This window comes from Puma concolor, chromosome B1 (genome assembly GCF_028749965.1).
Source record: "Puma concolor isolate L17-30 chromosome B1, mPumCon1.1.hap2, whole genome shotgun sequence".
NCBI classification, from domain to species: Eukaryota; Metazoa; Chordata; class Mammalia; order Carnivora; family Felidae; genus Puma; species Puma concolor.
Window position 1 is genome coordinate 85,133,942 of NC_141670.1, and position 21,802 is coordinate 85,155,743.

Below are 21,802 nucleotides of genomic sequence, written 5' to 3' on the forward strand. Positions count from 1 at the left end.
CCTCTAAATGATTTTATCTTTAACTTATTATCCATATTTATTTCATCCATACTTTTTTATGTTATAAACATTTTAGGAAATAAGATACTTTAAATGTGTAATATAAAATATATACTTTAGTCTGATAATGATTTAATACAGTATCATCAAATAATTTCAAAGTTAAAGCTTTTGTTTACATTTAACATGTTACACAATTGCAAATAGAGTGCATGTTTTGCAGAGGATAGTGCTACATAAAAAAAGATGCTTAACATGTATAAAACGATGTCTTACAGATAAATCTGTGCTCAAGTTTACTTAAAATACTTATGGATGCACTGCATAGTTGGACTGTGATTGATTAGCCCAATCAATTATGTAATAATAATATACCTTTATTATATAACAATAATAATAATATATTAATAAAATACTTCTTGTTGTCATTATAGTCTTCCTGTTAAGGTAGGAAAAAAGTATTTTTAGTTTCTACCCTGGCTTTTGTCACATAAAGCAATGCAATAGAGAAATTAATGGTGGTTTTTTGAACTAATATAAAGCAAACAACTTAAAGTCATGCATTTACCTACACTACCCTCAAAATTATTTCACATACAGATATTTGAGATAAACATTCACTAATTTTATGTACCTCCAATTTATATGTAGTTTTAAATTTTATTAGAAAAATAATAAATTAGAAAATTTGCAAAGAACAACAAATAGGATTATGTATAATTTTTATTTTATTTCAATCAGACATAAACATTTGGAACATATCCTATGTTTACACACACACACACACACACACACACACACACAGTAAGCAAACTGGAGTACGCATTGTAAATACAGAGGCACTTCTTGATATCCTGCTTATTATTATATCATGAATATTTCTTGAGAAACATTTCTAAAAATGTGATTATGACACTAAACTAATTCATCAAAAGAGAAACCACTATTTTAGAAATTTAATCATTATTATATTAACACATAAAGCATCTTTGAACATTTAAGTTTTCAACTACATCTTCTATATTTCCCCCTAAGTTAGATTGCTGGAAGTGGAATTATTTTATAAGGAAGAGTTATCCCTTCTCTCCCATGTATTCATTTATACAGTTCTATTTATATCAGTGTGGACTCATGAATGCTTATTTTATCATTTAGCTTATAATCTAATAATATTATAATATTTATTTCAGGCTCAAACTTGTCTGGAGTTAGCCGTTAGGAGTTCTTTCAGGTTGGTTTCAGTGGCCTTCTGACATGTTCCTCTGCACACAGACTAGTTCCTCCCTTGTTTTCTTTCATACCGACTCTCTTACTTTCCTTTACTCACTCACTCCCCTACCCTCTGGCACCATGAGGTATTCTAGGTTCATTTGTATTTTCCCTGCCCCAGCCTTAGGTTCAGCCATTTTCCAGGGAACTCTGGTTTCTTCTATTAGAAAATGGCATGTAGAAACCAAGTGTGTGTGGGTAGGTATCTCTTTAGCAACAGAAACTTTCACCGGCAGTATCTACAAGCGCCCTTTTAACTACAGCCTTCCCTGATCTCATGCTACATTGGGTGAAAAACATCATATTGTAATTTGCAACTTATCATAACTGTATTTGTAACTTATTGTAATTTATCTAGTTATTAGTGATGTTTGACATCATATAGCTTAATTCTGTACTTCAAACTATTATTTTTTGTAGTAAAATCCATTTCTTCAACAGCCCCAGTTTTATCCCCAGCTCCTCACTGGGGTGGAAAAACCATTTCATTCTTTTCTTTTTATGATTAATAAATGAATTGATTCAGTAAATGATTGAGTCATCCAGAATTTACTGAAATGTGTGATGTCATAAATACTGTTAGGCATTTGTTACCACATCATTTATTATTGTTCTGTTTTTTTTTTTCTTTCTATATTACGTTCTGCATATATTTTTCATCAATTTCTGGAATTTTTCTTCTGTTCATATGTTTTTGACTATTGTGTTTTATATTCAGATATATTTTGAAATCTCATAGGGTAAGTTAACCCTATGACATATTTCCCTCTCTTCATCACCATCTTTTATTTTTACATTTTAGCTGTAACTCATGTTTGTTTTGCTGGTATGTGTATATGTATATATGTATATGTATACACATCATGATGTACATGATGTACATATATGTATATGTACATATACATCATGATATGTATGTACGTATACATATATACATATCATGTATACATATCATGATGTATATGTACATATACATATATACATATCGTTTAAACAGATGGTCCTCTGATTTGTTGCTACCTTTTCCCATTTTTCAAATGTTTATAACCTGCAGATATTGTTTCAAGTTGTGCATTTTTCTTTTGCAGTGTATTTATTTAATAATGTTTTAAATCTGGAGGTTTAAAGGGTTTTTGTTTATTTTAGATCCAGGATTTTACAATATATCTTACTTCATAAATTTCTTTTCAGAGCTAATATAAATAGTGTTGAGAGAAGCAAAACATTCTCTACTATTCTGAACATGAATAATAGAATACCTTTCCAAACCTACATGGCTTATATATATTCATAGCTTTTCTTAATGAACAAGATTTTTGTGTACTTCCCTACATTTTAACATGCTTATTTTTTAATTTTATTTATTTATTTTTAGAGAGACAGAGACAGCATGAGTGGGGAGGTGACAGAGAGAGAGGGAGAGAGAGAGAATCCCAAGCAAGCTCCCACTGTGGGGCTTGAACTCACAAAACTGTGAGATCATGACCTGAGGCAAAAACCAAGAGTTGGATGCTTAACCGACTGAGCCACCCAGGCGCCCCAACTTAAACATACTGTAAGCATCTACAAGCATCCACTGTATGCATGGGACCACATGCCTTTAATTTTGTAACTACTTGAAGACTCACAGATAAAATCAGTGAATATTAGAATCTTGGATTTTAATGTGCCCTTAAAGATTATGTAATTAAACCTCCTAAATTGTGTTAAGAAGCTTACGCATAGCATCTCTGCCAGTTTTCACGTAGCCTGTGGTACACATCTCCACTGATAGAAAACCATTTTTTATTTTCTAGAATGGCATACTCCAGATGTTGATCTAAATATGTTCCCTTTAATTTTACCCACCGGCCCAGGTCTAATTCTGTATAACAAACAGAACAAATCTACTTTCCTTTTTCCACATTATAGTCTAACTTACCTGAAAGCAACCCTCATGTCCTTTTTGCATTGCCACTCCTTGGTCATTTTTCAAAGGAATAGCATCCAACACAGAGTAACACAGGAGGACCACTTTCCTACTTTCAGATACTATTTTTCTATTAATGATATCTAAGTTCACATTAACTGTTTTGACAGCTGCATTTTACTACTGCGTCCAATGATATCCAAAAACCTCGGTAAATTTGATGTATCCTTCAGGCTTTCAAGATTCAAGTAGTTTTTAAGCACCACTGTGTGCTAGACATTATGAAATACTAGGGGCACAAGGAGATTAAGACAAGGTCTATCTCAATTCTACTGAAGAGATGGATGTGCAAACCCATGACTGCAGGATGCCGCACTTTTGAATATACTCTAATAAAGACCTATTTCTCTCATCCGTCATATCTGCTGTTCAACTCAGGTTTATTTTATTCACATTTCACAACTATTTTCTGTTCATTCACACAAGTAAAATATAAAAATGATGGCAAGACAGAAATAAATACAGACCCTTGAGGCACATCACTAAATGTGTGTGTGTGTGTGTGTGTGTGTGTGTGTGTGTGTGTGTGTGTGTGTGTATGCATTGAAGTACACTTATTAATCACTACTGTTTAGGGATGTGTGTTCAAGCAGCGATATAGTCTCCCATTCATGTTGTTGCATGCCTGCATTTCTCTGTCTTCTACAAGGTTACCATGAAATGTCCTGTGAAAGGCCAAACACTCTATGTCTCTGAAAACTTTTTTCTAATATGCCCAGCTGTAAGTCCTGTCAAAAAGGAGATGAAGTTCCTATGATGTGACTTTTCTCATCGAGCCCATGCTGGCTTCATGTCATCACTGCTTCCTCATACAAAGGAGGTAAACATCCATGCAGATCACAGAATTAGTTTACTTACTACTGATTACAGTTTTACACTCACTGATACACATGTCCTTTCCTGCTTCCTAATTTTCTTTTAGCTTACAAGGTGCATTTCACGTTTCCTAGTGGGATCTGAGAATTCACTTTTTCTCCAGGCCTTTTACTTCATCTTTGCCTGCCTCCAGTTAACCCAATTGTTTGGTAACTACCAAGAATTTGTCAGTAATTTATCACTAATTATCAATGGCTTCCTAATGCCAAAGATTAGTCATCTGAAAAAATGTACCACAACCTCCAAAGAGGGACAAATCTAGGATTTTAGCAAATCACTTTTTTTAGCAAACTTCTTTCATATGTGTGTGTGTGTGCGTGTGTATACTTAAATGCTTATTCATTTATTTTGAGAGAGAGAGAGAGAGAGAGAGAGAGAGAGAGTGTGTGTCTGAAAGGGGGAAGGGCAGAGAGAATGGGAGACAGAGGATCCAAAGTGAGTTCTGAGATGACAGCAGGGCTCATACCCATGAACCATGAGATCATGATCCGAGCTGAAGTAGGATGCTTAACCGAATGAGCCCCCCAGGTGCCCCTCTTTCCTATATTTTATCTTTGGTTGGCCAGAGTAGTTGTCTGCCTAATAAATTTGAAATACTTAAGGATTAGAACCATTAATTAATTAACACAATTATGCATAAAATAGTTCATGTCATTAAGTTTATGGAAGAGACACACTAAATTTGTGTTAGCTGGAAAATAAAGAAGATACTTTCATTAATTCAGTATATATGTGTTGAGCATCTACCCTGTGTCATGCTGTCATAACCTTGCTTTTACAGTATCTTGGGTGAGCAAATAGCATTTAAAAGAAGATACACGGAGGGGCACCTGGGTGGCTCAGTCAGTTAAGCATCTGATTTCAGCTCAGGTCATGATCTCACCATTCATGGGTTCAAATCCCATGTCAGGCTCTGGGCTGACAGCTCGGAGCTTGGAGCCTGCTACGGACTCTGTGTCTCCCTCTCTCTCTGCCCCTCCCCTGCTCTCTCTCTCTCTCTCTCAAAAATAAAATAATGCAAAAAATTAAAAATGAATAAAAATAAAAGAAGATACACAGAGATTTTCCAAGGATACAATATACAAGATAAAAGACTTAGAAGAGGAAATATGCATTTAAGAGTCATTACCAGGTAGATAGATGAAACCAAATAAAGTGTGAACACAAGGAAGAGAAAAATATTAAGGAAATCCATACTACAGAGGTGTGGGTCATAGAGATTGCCTTCACCTGAGGAATAGGAAGCACAGGTGGGTAAAAATCACATGCAACTTGGGTACCAAACAAAGGTATCAAGAGAGAAAATAATCACATTACCTTGTTAAACCTTCTTTCATTCATATTTATGTGACACGCACTTGCTAAGCCTTTACATTCTTGCCTCTGCCTTACAATAAGCTTGTAGGGGAGGTTCTATTTTTACCCCCATTTTATAGATGAAGAACTTAAGCAATACTTAAAAGATCACAGAACTGGTAGGTATTTGAGCAAGGATACAAATCCAGGCAAAATGATTCCTGATTGAATTTGTCAAAAAGAATCTGAGTCCTCAGAATAACTGTTGGCAAGAGGGGCGCCTGGGTGGCGCAGTCGGTTAAGCGTCCGACTTCAGCCAGGTCACGATCTCGCGGTCCGTGAGTTCGAGCCCTGCGTCGGGCTCTGGGCTGATAGCTCAGAGCCTGGAGCCTGTTTCCGATTCTGTGTCTCCCTCTCTCTCTGCCCCTCCCCCGTTCATGCTATGTCTCTCTCTGTCCCAAAAATAAATAAACGTTGAAAAAAATAATTTTTTTTAAGAATAACTGTTGGCAAGAAATCCTTAGATCTTAAGAGCAGTTCTGCATATGGACTTACTTTATGGTTAAATATCAGCCATATCTAATACTTTTTTGCTGAAATTTTTCCTGCTCTTTCAAAGCCCTAAATTCCAAGACCCACACTTGCCACTTCATAATGCTTTGTCATTTTCTTCCACCTCATCTTACCTCATCCTTCATAATCTAGTCACACTGGACTCTTTTGAGACCTCACTTTGTACTTTTCACTGCCAGGCCTTCAAAGGTTTGCCCATATGTTTTCCACAATCTCAAACTTCACATCTTCTGAGGAACCTTCTCTGGTCCTTCAGGCCAGAGCTGGTTTTATGAGCATGGGATCATTGCAAGTGCACAGGGTCACCAACACAGCAGGGTCATATGCTCTGGGTTTAATGCTCTGTAGTCACCATCTTGCCTTCTTAAAAATTTATCTTTGTGTTTTAAATAAAGTCCAATAGGGCAATGGAAGCCATGCCTGGAACTTTAGATTTGATTCACCTACAGTTCTGCCTCCCATGTTCTCCAATGCCTGCCCAGTTCCCTAATCCTTCTCCTAACCCGGTGACCTCTTTCTGACCCCATTCTCACCTACCAAGGGGCCCGGGTGCAGGTGTGGAGATAGTTAGGGTCAGGATGGATACCTTTGAGACTCTGCATACATGTGTCACCATGCCTAAGGGAGTATGACATAAAAGAGTAAGTAAAATCTCAACCATGACAGGTTGAGAAAGATACCACTGAGGAAGAAAGGAGAAAGGTTGTTTACTCTCTTTGAACAGGGGTCTCTCACATTTTAATTTTTTCATTGAATTCTGCAAATTATGCAGCCATACTTTCTTTTTTTTTTCAATATGAAATTTATTGCCAAATTGGTCTCCATACAACACCCAGCGCTCATCCCAACAGTTGCCCTCCTCAATGCCTATCACCCACTTTCCTCTCCCTTCCACCCCCCACCCCCCATCAACTCTCAGTTTGTTCTCAGTTTTTAAGAGTCTCTTATGTTTTGGCTCCCTCCCTCTCTAACCTCTTTTTTTTTCCTTCCCCTCCCCCATGGTCTTCTGGTAAGTTTCTCATGATCCACATATGAGTGAAAACATATGGTATCTGTCTTTCTCTGCAGCCATACTTTCTACAAGGGTTTCAAGTACAAAGGCCCTCAGCTGTCATATAGGGTAACATGAATGAGTCAAATGAATTGGATGGTTGGACACTGGGACAAACTAGGAAGTATATATCCTTCAAAAGAGGGCCACCACTCAGATCCAGCCAATCATTCCCACAAAGGAATCTGAACCTACAGGTGCCATATCTTCTGATTTTTCAAGTAAATCTGAATTTTTATATGAAACATTAAAATTCTTTAAAGGTCAATATTTGAGTTGGAAGAATTGTTAAAATATGAGGAAGGCCAAATAAAATACCTTTGAAGGCCAAATACGACTGGCCCATGGGCCACTATTTTGCAGCCTCTGAATCTCTGGTTTATTGAGATGCTGTTTTAAATGTCATCTCCTCTACTAGACTTGGCTCTGTGAGAAAATATGCCAAGTATTTGTGATTTGCTCTTGAATCTCCAGAACCTAACATAATTCTTGGAAACTCATAGAGGCCAACATTATGAAATAAAAGCCTGGTCACCTTGATCTATAACTGCTACCTGACAAGAAATGTTTACGCAGGTAAATTTTATATTATTAAGTGAATATCATCAACATGTGTGCATGTTTATGCGTACATACATGAAAATCATCAGAACTTATACTCAACATTAGATAATTATTTCAGTGGATTTATAATATGAAACATGTATTTTATTTTGTAAAGTGCAAGGATACAAGCACAAAGCATCATTTTCATCAAAGGGCTTAAATATTAATATTCATGAATTTCATGAATTTCTACACATAAATGATTAGTATTACATTGGGAAAGAAGCATCAATGAATCAGGCTTTTAAAAACTCATAAGTTAATAGGTAAAAAAGGCTTTTAAAATACACTTACTAGCTAAAAAAAAACAATAAAAAATAAAATATACCACAGATATTTGTATTATAAAATTAGGATTTCAATAATAATTGTACATTATGAAATTTTCAAATATCCTATCAGAAAACTAATGTGCCCCTTAAAAATTGTGCAATGAATTACAATGTAACAAAACAACACTTGACTCAGCTCCAAGATTCTTGGCAAGTTCTCAATTTACTTATTTGGCTATAACCTTTGACAGATAACTTACATTCTTTGGGCCTTACTTTGTGGGTAAAATAAAATTCTAATGTAGGAGAATAAAGGTGCCACATTATTTAAAGTGATTTTTTTCTTTCATTCATTCAACATATTTTAATTGAGTACCTACTATGTGCCAGGTACTATTCTAGACAATGAAGATACAACAATAAACGAAACAGGCAAAACATCTGCCCTCCCATATGTTTGTACCAGAGAGACATTAAAACATAATAAATAAAGGTATTACACAAGATATTAATGGTGGCAAATGATGTGGAAAAATATGAAGCAAATAAGAGGGTTTTGGAATATTGTTAGAGGGCAGAATTGAAGTTTAAGGGGAGTGGCCAATGGCTTTATTGAGAAGTTGATATTAGAACAAAGACACAAGGAGAAAAAGATAGAGCCATGTGGACATCTAGGGGAAGGATATATTGGACACAGAAAACAACTACTACAAAAGACTTGAGACAGTAGTGGCCCTACCATGATCAGAAAACAGCAAAAATTCCAGTTTGGTTTGAACAGAGAAAGGGGAGGGAAGAAAGTAGAAGATGAATTTATACAGGTAACTTAGAGAAAGGATCATGTAAAGCCTTTGGATTGACTTTGACTTTTACTCTGAGAAAAATAAGAGCAATCAGAGAGTTTTTGAGCCAGGGATTAACCTAATATGACACAGATTTTAACACCTAGGCTGTAATGTTGAGATTAGACTATAGATGGGAAAGATAGAACCAGGTATAGATAAGTTGGAAGGCTAATGTAATTATATAGGTGAGACATGTTAGTGGCTTGGATCAAGAAGAAGGTAGCAGTGGAGATGATGAAAAGTGGTTGGACTCTGTACTTATTTTGAAGGTAGTGTTGACAGGCTTTTCTGATGGTTTGGGTGAGAGAATGAAAGAAAAGGAGGAGTTGAGGGGTGCCTGGGTGGCTCAGTCAGTTGGGCGGCCGACTTTGGCTCAGGTCATGATCTCGTGGTCCGTGAGTTCAAGCCCCGCGTCGGGCTCTGTGCTGACCCGCTCAGAGCCTGGAGCCTGTTTCGGATTCTGTGTCTCCCTCTCTCTCTGACCCTCCCCCGTTCATGCTCTGTCTCTCTCTGTCTCAAAAATAAATAAACGTTAAAAAAAATTTGTTTTAAAATAAAAAAAAAAAAGAAAAGGAGGAGTTGAGAATGATTCAATATTTTTAGCACAAGCAGCTGGAAAGATGGGGTGGTCCTGTACTGGTTGCGGAAGACTGGGTAGAACAGGGTTTGTGGTGAATAGGAGCTTGTTTGGAAAATGCCAGTTTACATGGACATATCAAGTATGCAGTTAGATATAAGAATCTGGGTTCAAGAGAGAGGTTCAGGTTAAAGATATAAATTTGTATAAAGAGTACATTTATCATGATGAGCACTGAGTGAATCACTATACAGTACACCCGAAACTAGTATAACACTGTATGTTAACTATACTAGAATTAAAATTTTAAAACTTAATAAAAAAAGGTATAAATATGGTAATTGTCAACACATAAATGGTACTTAAAACCATGGAACTGAAAAATGTCAACAAAGGGTTGAGTGTTCAGAGGAAAGGAAGCTAATGTGCAAATTACCCTGGGGATGTTCCCATATGAATGGGTCAAAAAGAAGTGGATGAACCAGCAACAGAGTGGGATAAGGAATGGCCAGTAAGGTGGGAGGATACCAGGAGAGTATGATATCCTGAAATCCGGGGTGAGAAACTCCAGGAGGGAGTTTTCAGCATGCCTAATGCTGCCAAAGGTCAAGTGGAATGAGGACTAAGTGACTTTGGATTTATCAGCATAGAAGTCACTGGTGACAGTGATGACAATTCACTAGAGTGGATAAGGAGTAAATGCAAGTGGAGTGGTTAAAAGGAAGAGAAAGAAAAGGAATTGGAGACAGCATGTATAGACAACTTTTTGAGAAGTGTCATCATGAAAGGAAGAAGAGAAAGAGGGTGGAAGCTGTAGAAGGAAGTAGGGTCGAGACGGGGTTGTTTTTTTAAAGATGGGAACACAACAGTGTATGTGCTGATGGGAATCTCTAGTAACAAGGGAAATATTGATGATGTAGGGGAAAGGGGAGAGAATTTCTTGAGTGATACTTTTAAGTAAGGGATAGGAGATGAGATCTGGTGTACAGATAGAGGAGCTGGTTCATCTTAGCTGGGGAACAAACAGTTCATCCTCAGAAATAGGAGAGAAGGAAGAGCATAAGCAACAAATGTTAGTAGGCAGGCAGACAATGGGTCACATATAAAAATTACTTTATGATTGTATTAATTTTTTAAGATCGTAGCTAACATCTTGGGGTTTCTTAGTATGTGCTGGAAACTTAAAAATATTGCCTGTATTATTTAATTCTTGTAACATGCATAGGAATAATTCTACATATTTAATAAATGAAAAAGTAGAAAGGTGAATTACTTGTCACTATCAAGCCCAGTCCAGTGGCAGAGCCTGGCTTCCGTCCCCAGTGGTCTCAGTTGAGAGCCTGCTCTCCTGACCACTGTGCTTCACTGCTTCTATTCTTTCCAGGAAAAAGCATTAGTGGTATTGAGAGATAACTTTTTGAAAATCAATCCTGTAGATATCTCTTAAAGCTTTACAATGGAATGGTACCTTAGGCAGAAATTAAGAATTACTGCATATTCAAAAATTGCACTTACTTAAAATTACTTAAATTTATCATAAATCTGGTGATGCTCACATCCAAAACAAAACTGAGATAGATAAAGACTCATATTTCCCATGTGGGAACCTTGGGGCATATGATTATTGAATGGAATGGCTTGAGAGTAGTATTGTTTACATTATGTTTGGTTACTTACCTACTTTCTCTGCACTTATGAGTTAAATCTATTTACATGAGGCTTTGTTACTTTGTAAAGGAATTTTTAAAAATGGTGCACTATATTCCAATGGCTTTGGAGTTTACTAGAAAGCTCCTACAGTACCTGGTTCACTTCAGGATAGAAATGCCTCTCCTTTTCCCTTCTCTGGATCATTCTTCAGTCAACTCAATATCTACTCCTTTTTTCTCAGTCTTAGATACTACACAAAATTTAAACTACAGGAGCTATCTGGTGCAGATGTATTGGTGACTTCAGGTTGCTCAGTAATCTATGACCTATACAGCTTATTCTGAAATGTTCAGCATATTTGTAGGCCAGAGTCCTGAGGATACAGGTGTTTTTAAGGCCACAAGGCAAAATAAGCCCAATGGATATGAGACTCCTCCAGGCTCATCACAACCCCCAATTCAAAACTTTTGTGCTACAACAAATACAGAGCTTGTTTGATTAATGGATTTAGGTCCTGGAAACTGTCTTAGCAGAATTTACTTAAGGCTTTCAACTCTGTGCTACAAAATGAGAAATTTAACCAGGATATCGGTTGATGCATTTCCTTCGCTATTTTTCTAAGAGCAAGATTGGAGAGTTTTATGACACTGTGTTCTCAGGCTGGCAGGATTTAAACAAACAAAGTTCCCTTGACACAAGAAAAGGTTGCCTTTGTTCTTCTAGCAGCTTGTTTCAAGTTGAGCAGTACACTCATTTCTAATACATCTGGAAGGTGCCAAGATCAGTCGCTTCCCTTGGATCATAGTTCAGTGGACACTATGATGATCACATTTTAAGATTCATGTCTGTCCTTTGTGTGAATCCCCCTGGGGCCGTTAGACTGCTCAGAAGACATAGACTGCTCTCTGTGCAACTTTTCCCCCAGGGTTACCATAAACCCTGTTTCCATTTGCCCTGCCTGATACCCATTATTTCTAGATTTGGTCTTACTTCTTAGCTTTTGGCTCTCTGCTCACATACTCTGTACCTTCCTGTTTCCCTCCCCACCCCTACTTACCTGTCTTCTATCCCAGCTATGATGACTGCCCACTAAGCTTTTTATTGTTTTTCCCTTCCTCCCATGGCTTCAGGCTCAACATTTATTTCCACTGTACTCTTGCCTTGTCCAAGTCTGTCAGTAATGTCAGCCCCTCCTCTCCTCCCTTCCAATCCCCGCATGGCAACTTCAATCAGTTTATGGCATCTGTCTATGGGACTTGACATCATCAAACCATTCACTTCTCCCAGACTGTTCCTACAAAGCTTTGCTTTATGAGTGTTCCATTCAGCTTCCCTGAACTCCTTCATACAAGACTGCCTTCAAATGTTCAGCAAATAACACAACCATGAATGAATATGATCTCACCAAAGATGAACTGCATTGCCTCTAAACTCTTAATTCTTCTAAACTTGTTTTGTCACGGTCCCAATTTTTATAGCACTTATCCAACTCCCTTATATGGTAGATATTACTTTGCACCTCTTACTTTTCCTTGTAGGGGTCATGAGTTATAAATATAAGTGTCACCCATAGGACCTCACATCCAAAAGGTTCTACCTGTCTAACAAATGACTGTGTTTCTCATGATGGCAGTGAAGAAAGGAGGGAAAGTGATAAAAGGAAGGCAGGTTAGCATTTGTTAAAGTGATATAAATACAGATTGATTTTCTGGTTCCTGGACCAAGAGATAGATGATAAAGATGGACAAGGGCTTAGGAAGGTTCAGGGCACATTCTGAGTGGCTGAGGAAGGCATTCTAGGCAACCAGGCCTTAGCAGGTGCTTTTCTTCTCCGGATTATTCAGCCATTATCTGATTAGGCTATATCCTGGGGTATGTCCAGATATTTGGAGGCTTCATGTGGGCTGGTGTCCAGGATCTATTACCAACGTTGGCCCCATGTATTATACTCATACAAAGGAGTTTAGCTATAAAGTGTCTGGAGGGGAAGCCTTTGGTTGACCCCTCCAAGCTATGATGTTCCCATTGTAGCATTGTGCCGGAAAGAAGGCCTTCACTCAGAGGGGCACATAGGTAGCTATATCTGGGGTGAGGTAGGACACAGGTCCATCAAAAGCCATAAAGACTCTGAGCAGGGATCGTGAAATCTCCCACCCTCGCCTCCAACTACAAACCCATTGTGGATCCTGTGCTCCCTGAGTTTGAGTATAGTATAAAAGCCCTGTTGGCTAGGAGTTTGGTCTCTGTTCTCACAACCTTGGGGATTTTATCACCCTCCTTAGAGGCTATTCTAATTGCTCAGCTTCACAGTTCATCATCTTCTTAACTGAGGTGAATCCTAAAAGCTGGGATCATTTCTTCTCTTATCTCTTTGCATAAAGTTTAATGGGCATGCAATCTTTTAGCTTTTCTTTTCCTCTATGTCTGAAAAGTTGTGATAACAAAAATAACAATGGCAACAAGCTTGTGTGAAGTTAATTATTTTAAATGAGCAAAGAAAACCAAGTACCTGAGAAGAAAATGACTCAGAAATTGGAAAGAAAGCATTATGCTCTGCTACAGTTGGTAGCTATTTGGCTCTTTTATTTTCCTCCTGAGTAACATAAGAGCCATTGAGCTCAGAGGACGTGAACATCCTGTACAGGAAATAGATGGCGTATGGAGGAGGTGAGGGGGGCACCTCGCAGTCGTTCTTTGAATCCTTCACTGAGCGTCACTTGAATATGTTATAGAAGCAAGGAAAGGGCTGGAAAACAGGCTCTGCTTGGATGGCTTCCAGCACACTTCACAAAGCTCAGGAAAAGCTCGGCTAAGCCACATGCATTTTATGTTTTCCTGAGGAAAGACTCTGCTTGTTGGTCACAGGGTTAAGGAGTTTCAGCAAGTTTTTATAGAGACACTAAAACATTCTCTTTATATATTTTCCTCTGTCACTGAAAGGAGCCCAGGGGATAGAATCGAGGATGTGGGCACTTAAGTGCCTGCTGAGCCGGTTAGCTCCCAGAGAGGAGTTGGTGCCGTGACTATAGAGTGGTGAGCCCCTAGCTTCCTAGCTTCATTGGGTGTATCCTGTGTGTGTGTGTGTGTGTACGTGTGTGTGTTGTGTTGTATAAAATCTTAGTTGAAATTTGAAGAAATTAAACTCAGAAAAGTGGATTGTGCATTTCAGGACTTCTGATTTTGACTAGATAGTGCAAAATGAACATCATCTTCATCTCTGACAGAACATGGCTTTCTCACGAGAACAAAGTGAGCACCACGCAAATTGTGAAGTAAGGAGAGGCAGGAAGGTGAGGGGAAGTGACAGTGATCTGAAGATGGTCAAGACCTGTAGCTTCTTCCTTTTCCCAAAAATATTTTCGAAGAGAAAACTAAAGCATTTGCTGTTCCTTTGTGAAAATGATTTGGAATGCTCATTGGAGCAAAAAGGCCATTTGTGAACTGACTCCAGCCTTTCTTTTGCCTGTCATACACCATTGTGTTTATTTGAGAACCTGAGATTTACGGTGAGTGAATATTAACAGGGACCAAAACGTTTAGTCATTGCAATTTGCATTTGCCAGTGCAGTTTTTCCTTTATCTGGTGAACTTAAATTGTTTCTTTTCCAGAAAACAAAATAGAATTTTAGCTTTCTCATTCATGCTTTTCTATTGGAAGCTGGCTACTGTAATCTTTAAAACATGCTACCTTCCTCACAAACTTGCATTTTTCTTATTTATAATTAATGTTTTATTATACTGTCATTTTCTTTAAATTTTAGCTAAAAACATATATATAATTATAGTAAATGGAGACTATTGTTAACATGCTCCTAGGTTTAGAATATCAGTGTATTTTTTTCCATGTTTTCAGTTTAATTCTATTAAGACTAGAAATCAGACTCCATTTTGTTAGTATATGATTGCAATTTATGAGTAAGATCAACTGGTTAAGTAAGTGTGAGGATAGGTTTAGAAGCGAGTAAGGAAATGATGAAGAAATTTGCAAAAAAAGATCTTCAAGAAAAACAGAGCTATATTTAAATTTTAGCTGTCACTTAATGTTTTTCAAGAGAAGTAAGTGTATACCCTTAAGTTAAGTTAATTTTCCATTTTCTAATGAGGAAGAGCATATCACACCCTTGACCAAGTCATTGACCACTTGACACAAGATAGTATGATACAAGGTGCCTAAACCAATATGCACACTATGTATAAAGCAGTACAAATCAGGGGCTTGAATGGAATAGTGACACAGTAGTTCTGCTTCAGCCTAATAAGGCAGCGCCACCTACTGCACACAAGCTTTATTTTGTGTTTGAGATTCTTCAGTAGAAGCTGATCTCTAGGACTTAAGCACAAAACAAAATCATTTTGCCGCCTGTTATCTTTTAAGATGGAAATCTACATCGGTTTATTGAAATATTTGTCTTCCTAGTGTATATATGTATGTTATCAGTCTAAACATTCATATTGAGAATAATAAGAGGGCGGGAGAGAATGGGAGATAAAGAATGTAAATATAAAAAAATAGGACTAAGGAGCATCCCTTTTTGATATCTACTGATGTATCTTTTATTCTGAAAATAAGTCTGATGCCCATTCACACGCCCTTTTACATGTAATAATGACATAAAAATCACTATTAGCCAATGCTTGTTTAAAATGAACCATTGTGGGGCGCCTGGGTGGCGCAGTTGGTTAAGCGTCCGACTTCAGCCAGGTCACGATCTCGCGGTCCAGGAGTTCGAGCCCCGCGTCAGGCTCTGGGCTGATGGCTCAGAGCCTGGAGCCTGTTTCCGATTCTGTGTCTCCCTCTCTCTCTGCCCCAACCCCGTTCATGCTCTGACTCTCTCTGTCCCAAAAATAAATAAAGGTTGAAAAAAAAAATTAAAAAAAAAAATAAAATGAACCATTGTTCTTATTTCACCCAAGGCTGCCCACAGGTGAGTCCTTCATTAAATGATTACAGACTTAATAAGCCTTCATTGGATTTCCCTTCTCTAGTGTTTTTTTATTCCTATCATAACACTTAATTCTACAATATTTTCGAATAATAACTCATAATGTTCCTAATGTATTTTGCATTGTAGCTTCACATAAGCATTTACATTAAGTATTAACAAGAGCACAGCTTTTTATTAAGTGGGGGTCACTAATTATTCTTTCAAGCATTTTAGTTTATTTCATCTAGTTTATTACAACACAACATAAAATAACTGACAGTAGATATGGTACAATGGTGATTACGATTCTTTTTATATTCCCTGTAACTCTTCCAAGGTCTTAACTGGTTATTGACCACTTACATCATTCACGGTGAAGTTTACACTTTTTTGCTAAGAGGATCATAGCAAGTCAGATCCTGATTTATAATGAATTTTTCAGCATATATACATTTCTATTAGATATCATTGTCATGCTACTATTAATTTATTTATATGTTAATGGAATGTCATGCAATCTGGAATGTATAGTATTTGACATTTATCAGGGCCTTGATTTCCAAATAAACTAAAATATAATATAACTCATTTCTGTATCATATGCCAATGTCATAATTATAGAATTGAAACATGTTTGGTATCTAGACATACAAAAAGCACAGTTGGTTTCAGTTTTGTATCCTGATTTGAGAAAAACCTATTTGAATTGTCAAAAACTTGATTTTTTCATTCTTGTCTATATCTTTAAAAACGTTTGGCATATTTATTATAACTATACTCATTCAATTAAAACGATTGAATTTTAGATTCTATGCTAGGCTCAGTGATTAAAATATAAGTTCCTTACTGTCAGTGAGCTCCCTTTCTTGTAGAGCAAACAGTGTGTGGATAATTCTAGAACATTAAAAACAAGGAACTGTGGGAATAAAAAAAAAAAAGGAATTAATCTCTACCCAAACTTCAGTAAATGGGGAGGGGGGGGAATCCATACTTCCTAGAAGACAAAAATCCTAAATTAAGTCTGCAGAGAAGATAAAGTATTTATCAGGGAGACAGGTAGAGGGAGTGTGTTCCAGGACTGGAGTTAGGATTTGCACACACACTAAAATGAAAGAGCATGGCAGGTTTGGGAAAATTGGGAACATTGTTCAGTTCACCTGGGACTCACGACTGCGAGTGAGGATGTTCTGAGAGGTGAGGCTGGACAAGTAGCAGAGATCAGATAATGCAGGGTCTTTTATGCTTTTGGACTTTATTCTGAATTCTTTAGTGTTTTTAAAATGTTTAAAGTAGGGCGGTGAGGGAGTGAGGGATGGGATGGAATTGAAACTGATTAGAAAGTCCCCTCCAGTGACACTATTGAAAAAGCGTTCAAATAGGATGTGATCAGAGGGAGAGGGAAGTGACTGATCCAGAGAAGATTGAGAAATGATGAAGGCAGAGGGCAAGGGGTAAGTGAATGTCTGGTGGGTTATTACAGTGGTAGAACTATTCAATGTCCCAACAAATGTGAAAACTATAGAAGAAGAAGTCTAGGAAAATTTGTTTCCAGCATAGAAAGAGTCTGATGGCCTCATCCACTAGGATCCAGGCAGTACAGACTGGAGGTGAGTAGGGTGGAGAGGAGTTCTACTGTAAATATATTCAATACACCCAGCAGAGAGATCCAACATGTGGCTGGTTATTGACACCTGGATTTCAGAGGAGAGATTTGTATCAGAGCTCTTCTAATCATTGTGAATCCTTAATGATATGTGTAACTTGACTGTAGAATAATAAATTGGTTCTATTCTCCAAGACCTTCACCTATCCTGCTGTTCTTACACCCCCTTCCTCCCCACAGAGGACTGGTATGAACAGTTGTATCCCCTCATCCTTACCCTGAAGGACTGCATGGGAGAAGTGGTGAACCGAGCCAAGCAGTCCTTGACATTCGTGCTCCTTCAGGAACTTGCATACAGCTTGCCCCAGTGCTTGATGCTGACTCTGAGAAGGGACATCGTCTTCAGCCAAGCGGTAGATGCCTCTTTTTGTTGTGAGCACAGTGCAATGCTGGGTGGCTAAATGTTATCCTTGGTGACAGAAGAGGTCTTCTTTTGGTAGTTTCATTTTTAAAGAGATTCTTTACTTAAATTTTTGGTATGAGGTTTTCTTGTTCATAATAAACATGAACTGAATGGAAACAGCTTATGAGATCTTAAGTATTTATTTCTGCAAAGAGATGGCCAAGTCTCTGAATTGTACATTCTGTTTCATGGCGCAGACAGTCCGTGAAGAACAGGTTGCCCATCCTGTCATGGTATTACTCCCTGGGGTCTCCACACAGTACAGGCTGGAAGGAAAGGGGCGGCTGCCTTCCACAGCAGGTGGCAGCTGGGGCTGGCAAAAGGGATCTGTTTGCAACCTCCCTTTTATTTATACAGCTCCCTAAGGAATCCCAGGACAAGGCCTCATAATGATCTTTTTGTTTGGTTTGCTTATAAAATAAGTTTGCAGGGAAGTAATGCTTAAAGGCAGGGTTTGGCAGGACCACTTTCTTTGCCTACCCCCAGCCCTATCTCATGACACCAAGGCTGGTCTCCATCACAGTAGCTGTCCTGGGGGCCTTTCTTCTCCCTTCCGCCTCCACACCTACAACTGAGTTTTATAGACATACATATGGAGGAAAGGAGACAGAAGCCTCTCTTCCTAAACATTCCAGGCAAAGGGAATATTTTAACCCAACTGTCCGTGTCTCCCACTATTTCATGGATGTTTCACATACTTGAAAATTTTTAATTAAATCTGTGATGCCTCAAAAATCTTAAATATTTTTCAATTAAAGTTTGCTGACCCAAATGTCTTCAATGACTTTTTTTTAGCTTGCTGGATTGGTTTGTGGTTTTATCATCAAATTACATACAAGTTTGCATGACCCTGGCTTCCTGCAGCAGCTTCACACAGTGGGGTTGATAGTGCAATATGAAGGACTGCTAAGTACATATAGTGAGTATTGCTTTGGTACATGTTAAAATCGTATTCTTATTCATAAGGATAGTTGATCCATAGATTCTGCAGTAAAACTTAAAAATGAGAAATAAACATTTATGACATCAGGCATTACAGAAATAATGTAACTTTCTGTTCTGTGCATTCATTCACCTTGTAACTGTACTCTTATCCTCATTATGTTTTGAAAATGGAATTATAGATTATTTCAGTGGAGTCCTGAACAACCATCTGGCTTTTTTAATATAAAAGGCTCTTTGCCAACAGAGTTTCAATGACTGGATTTTTAAAGTCCCAACTCTCTAATGTCTAGAACTGCACTATTCAATACATAGCCTGGTGTGGCTATTGAGCACTTGAAACGTGTCTAGTCCAAATCAATATGTGCTAGACAGGCACACCAGATTTCCAAGACTAGTAAAAACTAGTTTTATATTAATAATTAATAATTTTATATTGATTTATAACTAAATGATACATTGGGTATATTGGGTTAGAGTAAAATATATTATTAATATTAATTTCACCTTTGTAAATCTTACTCTTTTAAAAACAAAACCCCCAGGAAATTTAAAATTATATATGTGGCCTGCATTGTATTTGAATTGGATAGTGTTGATCTGGACTCTAACTCAATTTCCTCCTTCTTAGGCTTTCTTTGTTAGTGTGCTGAGAAATAAAACTAGTGTGAGCCTGGGTCAGTAGTCTAAAATTCAAACATCTCTATTATTTCTAGAAAAATCAAATATCAGTCCTGCCAATGGAAAGAGATCTGCATGATCCTCTGTTTCATAAAGGAGTTAAAACTTCCCGATAGCCTTCCACCAAATGTACACATTCTTCTTTCCCTCAAAGGGTACTTGGACTGCTAGAGTCCACTGAAATGGTTTTTATTTCACTGGTGAAAGCCTTCAGCCTCTGAGGAAAAGTGTTTAGAATAAATTCACTGCACTCAGAAACTCATTCACTAAAATGCTAGAACAAATCCCAGCAGGGAGGTGTACTACCAAATGACATTTTCTTCAAATAGTATATTTGTAACAATGCTCCTTCTCCCTTGTGTAGGTGATGAAATCGGAATGCTAGAGGACATGGCTGTTGGCATTTCAGATTTGAAGAAAGTTGCATTTAAAATAATTGAAGCCAAGTCCAATGATGTCTTGCCAGTTATAACAGGAAGGCGGTAAGTGGTGCCTATTTCCTTGAGACCAAGCTTTGTTAGATATTTGTGTTAACTCCTGACAAAGGAGCCAAGGAGAATTAAGGTTTGGTTGGGAAACTTTTCTCTTGTTCTTTTTTCCCTTTTTGTGCAAAATAAGTTAGGGGATGTAAGAGGGGAAGATCTTGAAAAACTCTCAGAAGTCTCGTGAATGTTTATCAATTGTCCGGTAGTGAGGTGAGCCTTGTAGTGTTCCTCCAGGAAATATGAGGAATTCAAAAGAATAGCAGGCATCAGAAGAGCATTTTCTCTTTATTACTATCTATTCCAAAGCTCTACATGTTTTTACTTTTGCTGGAATCATTTGGTTAATAGCATCATAATTCCTAAAATGACTTTTTATTAAATCTGTTAAAAGCAGCAACATTTTAGAAAGGATCTATTTCTGTGTCATGGGGCATATACCGCCATTTTTCTTAATTATTTTTGACAATTCACTCACAGACTCAAATTTCTGAGAATGGTTTTAAATAAATAGCTTTGAAGGTCAGTGTATGATGGGCAGAATATCAGAAATAGTTAAGAAAAATGATGATGTGTGGAATAGACCTCCAAGAGAAGAATTATATCCTTTGGTAAATCATTTCAGTTGGGGTCCACCAGATTGTAACCATTTGGAAATTAGCACTTTTAAATGCTGCATGAGGATATTTGAAATTTGAAACATTCTTAGATCACAAGGAAATATATGAACATACTAAAGAGAAGGCCCTTTTCATACTGGAGAGAGATGGAGAAGAAAGTAGGTAGAAAAGTTCAAACTAAACTTGCTTTCTTGGGGCACCTGGGTGGCTCAGTCAGTTAAGCACCTGACTCTTGATCCGAGCTCAGGTCATGATCTCATGGTTCTTAAGTTCAAGCCCTGCATCGGGCTCTGCACTGATAGTGTGGAGCCTGCTGGAGATTCTGCCTCTCCTTCTCTCTTCCCCTGCCCACTTGTGTGTGCTCTCTATTTCTCTCTCAAAATAAGTAAACATAAAAAAAAAATTAACCTTGCTTTCTTGTCTATAGTCAATATATAATAGTTATTTTAAACTTTGTATGAAGGATGCTCAGAGATACATGATTGAATGAAAGGTGACTATTTCTTATACATAAAGAAAAAAATATCCTCATAAAGCTAAATATTTCATCTGTGAACTCATGCTTAATTTTCCATGCATTGGAATAAAGAAGAATAAAATTGTTCATACACACACCTGGAAAACAGTACCACTCTATATTACTATGGAGATTATTATCAAAAGTGGGAAACTGATACTTCTATCACAATTAATATGGAAAGCTTACCAGGCCATTTGGTATAGGCAGAGTATACGCTTTTTCTGCGGGAATGTGCAGGCTGTGCCTAAATTCAAAAGTTACGAAACAGATGTCAGTGGAACTCTTAGAACAGCAAAGTGAGCAACTTGGCAAATCCTCTCTCCTAACAGGAGCACTGCAATTGGACAGAATTGTCTAAAATGACCATCTTGAGACTAAGGAAATAAATGTGCACACAAACTCAGAAGTACTTATTGATGAAAAACTAGTGGACATTGGTTAAGACCATTGGTGTCTGTTGGCTCTCTTGCCTGGAGTTGCTCCTATCCAAGCCAGCTGGGCAGTTGGGTCAGCACAGTTTTACTGCAGTGACACAATCTGAGAAGACCACTGGTTTCACTACTAGAGGGGGCTGACTTTATT

General features: G+C 37.6%; 1 protein-coding gene across 9 annotated transcripts in view; it reads left to right on the forward strand.

Annotated features, from left to right (window-relative positions):
- Positions 1-21,802, forward strand: part of INPP4B (inositol polyphosphate-4-phosphatase type II B) — a 778,175-nt gene that overhangs the window by 675,338 nt on the left and 81,035 nt on the right. For all 9 annotated transcript variants that reach the window (XM_086704171.1, XM_086704175.1, XM_086704169.1 and 6 more), the window contains 3 exons: positions 17,753-17,925; positions 18,771-18,894; positions 19,963-20,080. In XM_086704171.1, coding sequence (XP_086560297.1) covers positions 17,753-17,925; positions 18,771-18,894; positions 19,963-20,080 — 415 coding nt within the window. The remainder of the gene's footprint in view (positions 1-17,752; positions 17,926-18,770; positions 18,895-19,962; positions 20,081-21,802) is intronic.